Consider the following 13,630-nt stretch of genomic DNA (forward strand, 5'->3'; position numbering starts at 1 on the left):
CGTGAGGCGCGGTGGGTGAAATGTTTGCGGATTCACGCTTCAGGTGACGAATGGGCACGTTCTGCACGCTCCAAACCTGACGATGATGATGATGCTGAATCACTTGTTACCGTTTTGCTGTGTGGTATTTATGAAGTTGTACGCTTATAGTCTGGGTTATTGACATTTTGCGTGAATACAATACAGAACTAATCATTATAACATAACTATCATAAAAAATTTCATAGTTATAAAGTAAAAAATGTTTAAATGTTAACAATGTCAGGAATTGCAAAAATGACAAAAATGACAAAGATGACAAAAATGACAAAAATGACAAAAATGACAAAAATGACAAAAATGACGAAAATGACAAAAATGACAAAAATGACAAAAATGACAAAAATGACAAAAATGACAAAAATGACAAAAATGACAAAAATGACAAAAATGACAAAAATGACAAAAATGACAAAAATGACAAAAATGACAAAAATGACAAAAATGACAAAAATGATAAAAATGACAAAAATGACAAAAATGACAAAAATGACAAAAATGACAAAAATGACAAAAATGACAAAAATGACAAAAATGACAAATTGTCAAAACTGTCAAAATTGTCAAAATTGTCAAAACTGTCAAAATTGTCAAAATTGTCAAAATTGCCAAAATTGTCAAAATTGTCAAAATTGACAAAATTGACAAAATTGTCAAAATTGTCAAAATTGTCAAAATGGTCAAAATTGTCAAAATTGTCAAAATTGTCAAAATTGTTAAAATTGTCAAATTTGTCAAATTTGTCAAAATTGTCAAAATTGTCAAAATTGTCAAAATTGTCAAATTGTCAAAATTGTCAAAATTGTCAAAATTATCAAAATTGTCAAAATTGTCAAAATTGTCAAAATTGTCAAAACTGTCAAAAATTGTCAAAATTGTCAAAACTGTCAAAAATTGTCAAAATTGTCAAAATTGTCAAAAATGTCAAAATTGTCAAAATTGTCAAAATTGTCAAAATTGTCAAAATTGTCAAAATTGTCAAAATTGTCAAAATTGTCAAAATTGTTAAAATTGTCAAATTTGTCAAAATTGTCAAAATTGTCAAAATTGTTAAAATTGTCAAAATTGTCAAAATTGTCAAAATTGTCAAAATTGTCAAAATTGTCAAAATTGTCAAAATTGTCAAAATTGTCAAAATTGTCAAAATTGTGAAAATTGTCAAAATTGTCAAAATTGTCAAAATTGTCAAAATTGTCAAAATTGTCAAAATTGTCAAAATTGTCAAAATTGTCAAAATTGTCAAAATTGTCAAAATTGTCAAAATTGTCAAAACTGTCAAAAATTGTCAAAATTGTCAAAATTGCCAAAATTGTCAAAATTGTCAAAATTGTCAAAATTGTCAAAATTGTCAAAATATTCAAAATTGTCAAAACTGTCAAAATTGTCAAAATTTACAAAATTGACAAAATTGACAAAATTGTCCAAATTGTCAAAATTGACAAAATTGACAAAATTGTCAAAATTTTAAAAATTGTCAAAATTGTCAAAATTGTCTAACTTGTCAATACTGTTAAAATTTTTAAAATTTTCAAATTTGTCAAAATATTCAAAATTGTCAAAATTGTCAAAATTGCCAAAATTATTAAAATTGTCAAAATTGTCAAAATTGTCATAATTGTCATAATTTTCAAATTTGTCAAAATTGTCATAATTGTCAAAATTGTTATAATTGTCAAAATTTAAAAAATTGTCAAAATTGTCAAAATTGTCAAAATTGTCAAAATTTACAGAATTGGCAAAATTGACAAAATTGTAAAAATTGTCAAAATTGTCAAAATTTTCAAACTTGTAAAAATTGTTATAAATTTCAAAATTGTCGTAATTCTCAAATTTGTAAAAATTGCTAAAATTTCTTTTTTTTCTCAAAATTAGCTAAATGTGTTTAATCTTTGGGATCGAAAAATTTTTTATATTTTTTTTTCAAAATCTTCAATTCGCATTAGTTGTTTTTTATAAGATCAGCTTTCGATCAAATGATTGGAAATTGGTTATTTTCAAGCCCTTATCGAATCTTCAATACCTGGCCTAAAATTTAACACAAATATATGACAACGCAAGATCGAACCGCAGAGAGCAAAATACCAGAAAAAAAGAGTCCCATTGTTAATGGGAAAAATAACTCACCTGTGTCATTTCGGTACAATACGGTTTAAATCTCACAAAGCGTATAAAATGAGGCTCAGTAATAATAAAAAAAACAGAATCAAACAACACACGAGTAACGTGCATATTTAAGAACTTTTTTTCAACCGCCACCATTCTAGCCTAACTAAACTACTGACTGATCTCCCCACCACATTTGTTGATTATTTCATACATTTGTTTCTAGCCCTAGCTACTACATACTTACTTAGGTTAAGCCGGTTGATGGAACATGGGCTGAGTTTTCCAGACCATGATGACAATTTTCCACCGCTATTTTCCGAAACCCGCCAAAGCCTTTGGCAGTTGCGATTTGCGATCGGTTCGGGTTGGATGTTTTTAGTTTTGGATTTGAGCGAGTTGATCGAGGCGTCAAAACTACTGAAAATCGGTCGTGTGCTAGATAGTTGAATCAGTGCGCGGGGAAAGTTTTCGAGGTCAGAGCCCAAAATTTGAATACTTGTGTAATATCAGTGGTGGGTGACCAGAGTGGATTGATTACCGCATCTTTAGCTTTGTGAGAGATTTTTACTATCCGGTCCCCAAAGAAGTGGAATTTGTTTCATTACGATGAACGGATATTATTCTACGGAAAAATTGGATTAAAGTGGCTGATTACGAAAGTACCGAAAATCGGATAAAAAGGGTTTGAAAAAGGTTAGTATTGGTTGAATTGAAAAAAGTGACGAATTTCATTCAAACCACGTGTAACAGACTATCGACGATGAACCGGTTTGTTGATTGGACTTTTTGATAAAGAACGCATGTTGTTGGGAGCGTTTATGTTCTTGAAGACCACCTGAACACTGTTTGCGGCATATCGCTCCATGCCTTTTTTGTTGAGTCTAGGAGCTAAACCAGGCAAAGATAAAACGGAATAACAAATATTGGTCTAGAGGATCTTCTTCAAAAAAATTCTTAAGGCAAGATTGCCTCAAAGTGCCTCAAAATAGTCATTTAGGTCCACTTCTCTTTATTTTGCTAATGAATGACTTACCTGACTTCCTAAATGATTCATTCGTTATAATCTACGCCGATGAAGTGAAATTATTTTTACCAGTAAAAAAGATGGAAGATTGTAAGAAACTTCAAAAAGAGTTGGACGCGTTCTCTGCTTTTGTGAACGGATGCAAGCTAAAAGTGAATATCTCCAAATGCTCAGCGATTTCGTTAACCAGAAGCAATACTCCGACCCTGTTCAGGTATTCCCTAGGCGGCGATTACATTCAAAGAGTTGGACGTATTGGACTTAGGCGTCACTTTGGATTCCGGATTAAGTTTCAGAGACCACATTAATAACTTGGTATCGGATGGACTTGCACTTTTCGGCGTAGTGCGGCGCTTTGCTGGGGAATTGGAAGATCCATACACTATCAAAAGCCTGCATGTCAGTTTGGTAAGATCTAGATTCGATTTCGCGAGTATAGTCTGGAGGCCAATGTACAATGTTCATATAAGCAGACTGGAGGGAGTACAGAAACGCTTTGTGAGACATCAAACACATCTGTTACCTTTTGGATCTTGATTTATTAGAGAACCGACATCGCATAAATGATCTGTTGTTCTTTATGAAAGTTGAACGCGGTTTGACCAACTCAACATTTCTATTCAGGAAATTCTTAAATTCAGGAAAAATATTCTGTTAGGCTTCGCTTTTCCAAATCCGAATTGCCGGGCCTTACGCTTAATCCCTGCCATCAGATTTTGTACAGCCACCTTGTCCACCTTCTTCGGCGCTGAAAGCCAGTTTGCCTTGAACTGCTGCTCGTCCTTAGCAGTTTTTTTGGTCTTCTTGTGACAATACTCCAGTATTTCTCAATTGGGCGGAGCTCTGGCGTGTTGGGAGAGTTCTTGTCCTTGGGAACCACCTGCACGTTGTTGGCGGCGTACCACTCCATGGCCTTTATGGCAAGTACTGTTTTGGCCGTAATGGCGAGATGCCAAATCCGGCCAAAACACTACGGAACAACCGTGTTTCTTCAGGAAAGGCAGCAGACGTTTATTCAAACACTCTTTCACGTAAATTTCTTGGTTAACAGTTCCGGAAGCTATGAAAATGCTGCTTTTCAAGCCACAGGTACAGATGGCTTGCCAAACCAGATATTTCTTCGCGAACTTTGACAGTTTCATGTGCTTGAAAAAATCTGCTACCTTTCCCCTTCCTTTTGCCGTATAAACATGTCCGAAAATGGCTCTCCTCCAACGGAATTAAGTCCTTAATCACTCTCTAGGCCAAAGATATTTCATTTAACGACATTGTATGCATTTTATTGAAGGTTTAGAATTGCAATTCAATAAACCTTTAGTATTGAAAATCAAATCTTGACTCACAAAAACCCTACCGTACGAATGCGTTTTTATTAAGAAATGTACCTAAACAAGTCCGGAATTTTTAACCAATCATTTTAACTTCAAAAAATCATGCATCGAATATTATTTTGTGAAATATTCTTCAGAAAACCCATTTCAGCTTCAAATATTTTTTTTCTTGCGCTTTAGAATGCTCAAAACCACATTCAAAAGGGTATTGGCTTATTACAAAGCAACAAAATTCACATTTTTCCAAGGGGGTGCCCTTACTAAAATCATTCAAGAAATTTCTGCATTTATTTGACAAAACCTTTAAAATTAAAGAAGGAAAAAGGTTGGTACTTTCATCTTCTGCGAGAAAAATTATACCTATTTTTTTTTTAATTTACATAGTATACCGTCTCACGACATAACTTGACGGACATAATTCCTATAATTCACTCGGTCCATGGCAACCGTTCTCCAATTTCTCGGGCACCCCACGTTCGCCAGATCACGCTCCACTTGGTCTAACCACCTTGCTCGTTGCGCCCCCGCTCGTCTTGTTCCTACCGGATTCGTAGCGAACACCTGTTTTGCAGGACAGTCGTCCGGCATTCTCGCAACATGTCCCGCCCAGCGTATCCGGCCAGCCTTCACCACCTTCTGGATACTGGGTTCGCCGTAGAGTCGCGCGAGCTCGTGGTTCATCCTTCGCCTCCACACTCCGTTCTCCTGTACGCCGCCAAAGATGGTTCTTAACACTCGTCGCTCGAATACTCCGAGTGTACGCAGGTCCTCCTCGAGCAATATCCATGTCTCGTGCCCGTAGAGAACAACCGGTCTAATAAGCGTCATATACAGGTTACACTTCGTGCGAGGGCTAAGTCTTCTCGACCGCAGTTGCTTGTGGAGTCCATAGTAGGCACGACTTCCGCTGATTATTCGCCTCCGGATCTCACGGCTGGTGTCATTGTCTGCGGTCACCAGTGAGCCGAGATAGACAAAGTCTTCGACTATCTCCAGCTCGTCGCCGTCGATCGTGACCTTGTTATTACTGGACAAGCGGGTTCGGTCGGTCTCGGATCTGCAGGCCAGCATGTACTTCGTCTTGGACGTATTAATCATCAACCCAATCCTTCCCGTAATCGTTTTGCAGGATTTAACTGATTTGGCAAATGAAATATATTCAAGCTTTCTTCAGTAATGTCATACTGGTGATGTGAAACAAATATTTGTACTGTAGAAACTGATGAATTCTACTTTTTTGATCATTCATTATTATCTTCATCAAAATATTATTCCTTAATTGAATGGAGTATTCAAATTCAAATTCAAAAACAGTTATTTTTCATTTCATGTAGATTTGTTAGTTCATCAGTTATCAATGATTGATTTCACTCAAAACTCAACACAACTTGATTTCAAATCTTAGACAAGGATTAGATTTCAGGACGCCAAAATCTACTTATTTTTTGGAAAATAAGCTTAAAAAAACTGTTTCTTTGAGTAATCGGTAGTTACTTATCTTATTGAAAAAAAAAAAATTTCTAAAATGTAGAAAAAACTATTTTTTTCATCTTCATATATTTTTTTAAACATGTACCGTTTGTCAAGTCAAATTTTTAAATTTTTTGTAATATTTTCAATTAGTTTGTCTTTATGATTAGAAAAAAAAATCTGCTTGGAATCCTATTAATGTAAATTTTTTATTAAAAAAACAAACTTTTGTCCTTTCCGGGACCCAATATTCCAATAGACGACGACAAAATATTCAGACCTTGAATTTTAAAGTACAAAACCTGCGCTCGAAAATTAAAAATATTCATTTATTTTTATTATTTTAAATAGAACATAATTTTTTTGATTAATCTATAACGAATTCAAAAAATGAATCGAAATTGCAGCTGTAAAGCTAAATTTTAATGCACAATCTATAAATGTTTGTCCGTCTGTCTGTCTGTCTGTCTTCTTTATGAATTGCCGTAAACTGGGGGAACATTTTTTAACACTTTTAAATTCACTTTCAAATATTTTGAAAGGGGTTGCTTTTTTGTAACACTAAAACAATTAAATTACTCAAAGCAAGTTTACTCGTGTTGGGAGAAAGTGGTAGAAATTTTGACACTTGTAGCACATTTTTAAAATTTTACCATGCAGATTTGTTTTCAAGATCATTGGGCTTTGAATTTTTTTAGAACACCGTTTCTATTACAGTCGAATGTGATAGAAATCGAGCTAGTTTTGCATCACAGCATGCGAAAAAATAACACGTGTTGTAAAAAACTTGAAGGCCGCAGATCTTTAAAATGTTTTTACATGGTCAAGTTTTCAAAATGGTCTACAAATGTCAAAATTTCTACCACTTTTTCCCAACACGAGTGAACTTGCTCTTACTGAGGTAAGAAGTATGAAGCATGATCATTGATAGCAAAATATTCAAACGACATTAGTGACTATAACTAAATGTATGTAACAAAACCAAATTTCATGTTTGGGGGTAACTTTGATCACTATGGTTTTAACGTAACTCAACTTCTTCAACCATTTTTTTATACTATATAGCACAGAAGGCTTAAAGTATCAATAACAGTTATTTTTTGCTCGGACTCACTTAAATTTTTCAACGTTTTCTTTCAAAAAACAAATATGCTTAAATGTTGGACAATGTTGCTGCATACATTTAGGGGCAAAAATTATAAACATTTATCAATATATTCTTTGGCCTCAAAAACAAATGAAATTTTTCCACCATGCAATTCCTAATTTGTTCAATACAGGCTTACTCATAGAAAAGCCGTTTTTTAAATATCCAAAAATTATCATAGAATGATCATAAATCATAACTCTAAAACTGTCTCTATACAAAGGAAAAAAAAGTTAAACTTTCATTTCAAACAACCCATTTGCTTCTAAATGCTATCATTTTATCAGGAGAGGTGTTTGTTTGTGAGTCTTCGAAAAAACAGATATTTCAAAACTTTAAAACTACATTTTAAGTAATATAAAAAATCTTCAACTACAAACCAAATTTAAAATATTTGAAACACAATTTATAGGCTTTCAAACGTAGAAAACAGTTTTCAGATATTTAACTTCAGACTTCGTTGATGATGATTATCTGCAAAAATTTCATGTTGTTTAAAGTTACCCCAAGGGGGTGAAAGAGAAGAAAATTTCCGAACTGACATTTCAGTACCGCACTGACGTTTTGGTACCAAAATTCCATTGAAATCAAAGGGGAACTGACGTTCTGATTCCAAAAAGTCAGTACGGTCCGTTTGTATGTGATTTGACAGTTGCTTCAGTCCTTTGAGTTACCCCGGTGATCAAAGTTCCCCCAGTTTATGGTAATTCTAAAAAAATAACAAATGGCACACAATCTTTAAACAACAGTAGGTATATAAGTACCTACTTAGATTACTTAGAACACCATAGGTTGAATTAGAAAATGTCCAAACGAACCCCGATTGTTTCCCCCATATCTGACAGCTCTTTGTTTGTCATTAACAAATGCGAACTGCGGTGTGCTCATTGAAGACATTGTGATAAAATGTAGTCCGACCTTGACACCGGACCGGCAGTATTCATCCGCCTACAAATCGCAGCGTGTTCTACCTCACAATTTGGCAGCGCATTCAAATTATCCATTCATTCGGATTCGATTCGATTCGCATCACACTCGAAAGCACATGTTTTGTTTCCGATGACAATTTTACCAATTCCGGTAGCGCGTTTTTTTCCTTCTTAGCTTCTAATGCGATTGGATTGGAACTAGGCATAAGCCTATATGTGAAGTTTATGTAGATGTTTGAATTTGAATATGCTGTGACACGTATAGCGTGTCATATGTTGCTCATAAATTGAATTTAAATTTGGTGGTTTGATGCATTTTTTATGACCTGGGAAGCTAATTGACCTGATTAGATTGCATGCTTTTATATTCAATTTTTTCAGCGAATGACAAATGGTTTCACTTATACCTCTCTCTAATTTGATGTTTTCTCTATCGTTTTTTTTTCATTCACAGAAATAAACGACGGAAATGGCGCACCTCCCGATAGTTGCGCTGTTATTCTGGCTCGGTGTGGCGAGCGAGGTGTGTACGATGCACATTCCAGAAGATATGGAGATATTGGAGGGCTACGAGTTGGAATCAGCTGGAACGGAACTCAACCCAGAGGATGACTTTTACGAGAGGCGCAGTTTGTTGGAACCGTTTTTCTACCGTGCGATACGAGACAAGCGAGAGATTCCTCCCTATCGGGTGTTGGAATCTCCCGGTTTGAAAAGTCATTTCAGACCGAGAGATGAGGATTTGAATGCTGAAGAACATAACAGGAAGCGAAATCGTCGGAGCACCGAAGTGGAAAATGTTAGCGAGGCGGATGAAGTGAAGCCGACAGATCAGATGCCGAAAGCAGAGAAGCACACGATGGGACAGCGAACGATAGAAGCGTGGGCAAAGACGCCCTATCAGGTGCAAAAACCGACGAAACAGGAATCACAGGATGCCATGGATTCGGAGGCAGAAGCATCGATGATGAGCGATGGCATCAAAGCGAGAGCACCACGAGTCAATTTCATAACTCAGAAAAAGTCTATCTCAGCGGAATCTTCAGAAGCACGGGAAGATAAAGACAAGATCGTTCCAGAACTGTACAGGAAACCGCTGAATCGTTTGTATTACGACTATCCGCATCAACTTTCGAGGGTCTACGACTCTTTCCCGGCGTACTCCAATTCGCCGATGTATCCGAAAGTCTACAATAAATATGACGAATTCCACAGGGACATGATGGATAGAATGCATCCTCCTTCTCCACATCGATACGACACATACTATCAACGACGCTACGATAATGACTTCGATCCCTATTTCCCACGATACTCCTATCCATCGTACTACTACTATCCAGATAAACGATTCGATGTCCCATATTACTACCGAGATCGAAACCACCTCCTCACAAACGACGTGATGGACACTCCCTACGTTCCTCCTCCAGTCTACATCCCATCTCGAAACCGAAGAATCATCTACTACGCCACTCTCCCGGAAGTCGTTCGAACACCTCCAAACGTTCGACTGCACAACTACGTCAACAAATACGGCAGCTCCACCAATACGCGGTACGATTCGCTTTATCCGACGAAAGCTCCCTACAAATCGTCAACCCAAAACCCCGACTCAGATCGCAAGGATGATAAGTACGTGAGCTCGACGCCGATCAAAATCGTTCGGGATCTAGCCGGGCAGGAGGGAGCCTATGGTACCAACAGTAACAATAACAATAACAACAATAACTCGGGAGGTCGTCGGCAGTATCAGCTCGGCAACAGTAATGGCGGAGGACGGTTGGGCGATTCAGGCCGAGGCGGTAATCACTATCTGCCGGATCAGGGCCTGCAGGATCGGTCGTACTTCGGACGATATCACTAGAGAGAATTACATATGTATCTGTAACTTAAACTGCTAATACTATTTAATACCAGTTAAGTGTAGTTTTGTAGCGTTTTGTAGTACATGATAGGAACCCCAATAGAAGCTAGAAGTGACCTAGAATAGATTTCATTGTGCATTTGTATCAAACATCTTCATACCGAACAATAAACATTTGATTAATAAAATAATAATAAAGAAAATGTCAATGTCTGGCCTCGATAAGTTTCTAGATTCGTATTTGCTATTGAAGTATACTTCAGGCTATAGGCTATTACTATTGCAGAACACATGTGTCCGATATCATGTTTCCGATCAAAGAAAGTAGTTATTAGAAAGAAAACAAGGAGCCTGGATCCAAGTACAGATTTAGCTTAGCACATATTCACATCGAACTCAACCGAATAAGAATCAAACAAAAAAAGTGTAATTCTTAGCTTATCGTTTTTTTTCTAGAAATCGAAAACATTATTTCGAGCCAAAGCATTCATGAGTGGTACTTTTTCGACTTTTCTCATATTTGTTTGGTTTTGATCACCGCACTTTTTTGTTGTTTCTATAATTAATATTTTTTGGTGATTTACGGCGAAAAATAAAACAGCTATTTTTTACGTTTCGGTTTACAGAATTCCAGCCATCCTCAGAAAAAAATTGTTTTATCACGTGTTTCCTTTACGGTAAAGGAAACACGCGGCAAAACAAGTTTTTTTCCGAGAATGGCTGAAATTCAGTAAACCGAAACGTAAAAAACAGCAGTTTTATTTTTCGTCGTAAATCATCGAAAAATATCAATTAAAGAAGACCACACTCTTGTTATATGTGCAAAACTGTCTATACTTTAACTGATACTAATCTAATTTTGTGATGCTTCAAACGTTGTTTAGGAATAAACAATGTAAGTGAACACCGATTATTAAGAAGAGTTTTTGAAATCTTTGTTTCTTATATGTTATACGATATTGAAGTTAATTCAAACAGTCTTTTCACTTCTATTAAATTTCAAAATCATTTATTATTTCGTTCGAAACGTTTAGAATTGTATTTAAAACCCCTTTTGTTCTTAGGGCGGTCCCAACGGTAGATGCAAAACACGGTTTTCGACCACGCTAAAACATTTCGGCTGGCACCGGTGGCGTATATAGCTGTTTTAGCACAGTTATCGATTTCAAAATTCCCAACAGTTATACGCCTTTGTTCCAAATTCATGCAAATTTGGAACAGGATTTCAAAATATACGACAGACCCGACAGACCGATTTAGTTCACGGTGAGAAAATTTTAGCCAACAATGATTTCTTTCACACATGTTTGAGTAACATTGGGTGTGATAATAGTTTCTTTTTGAGATATTATTTGAATTTTTTTTTTCGCTTCAACCAGCCTATACGTAACATAAATTGAGAATAGATGTTGATAAAAACCATGTCAAGTATAAATAATAGATGTCACATTATTCTCGATTTAAAATAATTAAATTAAAAAGCTTTTCATTTGGGCTCGACGAATTAGTGAATCCAGCCAGCTTTCTAAAATTTAAAAAAAAAATTATACGAAAAGAAAATTTTCATACTTTTTTTAAGCAGTCAAAATGTCTAGCGGTCTTCGGGAAAGTTGATCATTAATTTGATCTTTATTTTCAAAATATCGACAATGTTTTATAGTTTTCCCAAACAAGTGAAAATTTTGTATAATGATTTTTCACCTATTTTCAAAAGGTATCTCGATAACAAGAGCTAAATAAAATAATCTTACGAAATATAAAACTAGCTGAAATTTTCCTCGTTGTGTAGTCATTTTTGCGTTTAAATTAATGAAATCCTGGTAGAATAGTTGAAATCATTGTTCTGTCAAAAAGAATATTCGTAGAGTTAATTTCAAGACAATTAACCGTGAAACTCAAAACTTATGCAATTTTTCTAATAAAATGGGTTTTTTCTTCTCAATTATTGAGTGTCTGCAATGAAAGTGTTTCCGTTTTAAATTTGCTCTTACACCGGTGGGGAGTGGGTGTTTTAGCCGATTCTAAAATTTCAAATTTTGCTAAAACTGGTATACTTAAAACCAATATTTACGCCTGAACCGTTGGGAGGGCCCTTAGGGCTGTCCCAACGGTAGATGCAAAACACGGTTTTCGACCACGCTAAAACATTTCGGCTGGCACCGGTGGCGTATATTGCTGTTTTAGCACAGTTATCGATTTCAAAATTCCCAACAGTTATACGCCTTTGTTCCAAATTCATGCAAATTTGGAACAGGATTTCAAAATATACGACAGACCCGACAGACCGATTTAGTTCACGGTGAGAAAATTTTAGCCAACAATGATTTCTTTCACACATGTTTGAGTAACATTGGGTGTGATAATAGTTTCTTTTTGAGATATTATTTGAATTTTTTTTTTCGCTTCAACCAGCCTATATGTTACAATTGAGAATAGATGTTAATAAAAACCATATCAAGTATAAATAATAGATGTCACATTATTCTCGATTTAATATAATTAAATTAAAAAGCTTTTCATTTGGGCTCGACGAACTAGTGAATCCAGCCAGCGTTCTAAAATTTGAAAAAAATATACGAAAAGAAAATTTTCATACTTTTTTTAAGTAGTCAAAATGTCTAGCGGTCTTCGGGAAAGTTAATCATTAAGTTGATCTTTATTTTCTTTCATTTCAACAAAACCTTATTCCATTGATTGAAAGCAATTTGATTGAATTTATTGAAGAATTGTTTCAATTGACCTTTTTTCCTCGTTGTGTAGTCATTTTTGCGGTTCAATTAATGAAATCCTGGTAGAATAGTTGAAATCATTGTTCTGTCAAAAAGAATATTCGTAAAGTTAATTTTAAGACAATTAACCGTGAAACTCAAAACTTATGCAATTTTTCTAATAAAATGGGTTTTTTCTTCTCAATTATTGAGTGTCTGCAATGAAAGTGTTTCCGTTTTAAATTTGCTCTTACACCGGTGGGGAGTGGGTGTTTTAGCCGATTCTAAAATTTCAAATTTTGTTAAAACTGGTATACTTAAAACCAATATTTACACCTGAACCGTTGCAGGTGCCCTTAAAGAAAACCGACGAACAAATTAAAATTTCTAAGGGCTGTCCCAACGGTAGATGCAAAACACGGTTTTCGACCACGCTAAAACATTTCGGCTGGCACCGGTGGCGTATATTGCTGTTTTAGCACAGTTATCGATTTCAAAATTCCCAACAGTTATACGCCTTTGTTCCAAATTCATGCAAATTTGGAACAAAATTTAAAAATATACGACAGACCGATTTAGTTCACGGTGAGAAAATTTTAACCACCAACAATGATTTCTTTCACACATGTTTGGGTAACATTGGGTGTGATAATAGTTTCTTTTTGAGATATTATTTGAATGTTTTTTTTCGCTTCAACCACCCTATACGTAACATAAATTGAGAATAGATGTTAATAAAAACCATATCAAGTATAAATAATAGATGTCACATTATTCTCGATTTAATATAATTAAATAAAAAGCTTTTCATTTGGGCTCGACGAATTAGTGAATCCAGTCAGCGTTCTAAAATTTGAAAAAAAAATAAACGAAAGAAAATTTTAATACTTTTTCGATGAGGTAAAAAAAATGTTTATTGTTTGTTCTATAATCTTTGTTTTTTTTTAGATATTGAGAGATTTTTAGTTTCGAATGGATTGCTCGGAGTTTTCGTCAATATCAGCATATT

At 35.0% G+C, this 13,630-nt stretch overlaps 1 protein-coding gene across 1 annotated transcript; it reads left to right on the forward strand.

Moving 5' to 3' along the window:
- Window positions 1-2,389: 2,389 nt before the first annotated feature.
- On the forward strand, window positions 2,390-10,146 carry LOC129754301 (uncharacterized). The gene is made up of 2 exons (XM_055750271.1): window positions 2,390-2,838; window positions 8,501-10,146. Exon 2 carries the CDS (start codon window positions 8,516-8,518, stop codon window positions 9,911-9,913), a length of 1,398 nt encoding a protein of 465 aa, XP_055606246.1. The 5' UTR covers window positions 2,390-2,838; window positions 8,501-8,515; the 3' UTR covers window positions 9,914-10,146.
- The last annotated feature ends 3,484 nt before the right edge of the window (window positions 10,147-13,630 follow it).

This window comes from Uranotaenia lowii, chromosome 3, assembly GCF_029784155.1.
Source record: "Uranotaenia lowii strain MFRU-FL chromosome 3, ASM2978415v1, whole genome shotgun sequence".
NCBI lineage: Eukaryota > Metazoa > Arthropoda > Insecta > Diptera > Culicidae > Uranotaenia > Uranotaenia lowii.

Coding starts and splice junctions, on each gene's coding strand:
- LOC129754301 (XM_055750271.1), top strand. CDS start 8,516: ATGGCGCACCTCCCGATAGTTGCGCTGTTATTCTGGCTCGGTGTGGCG.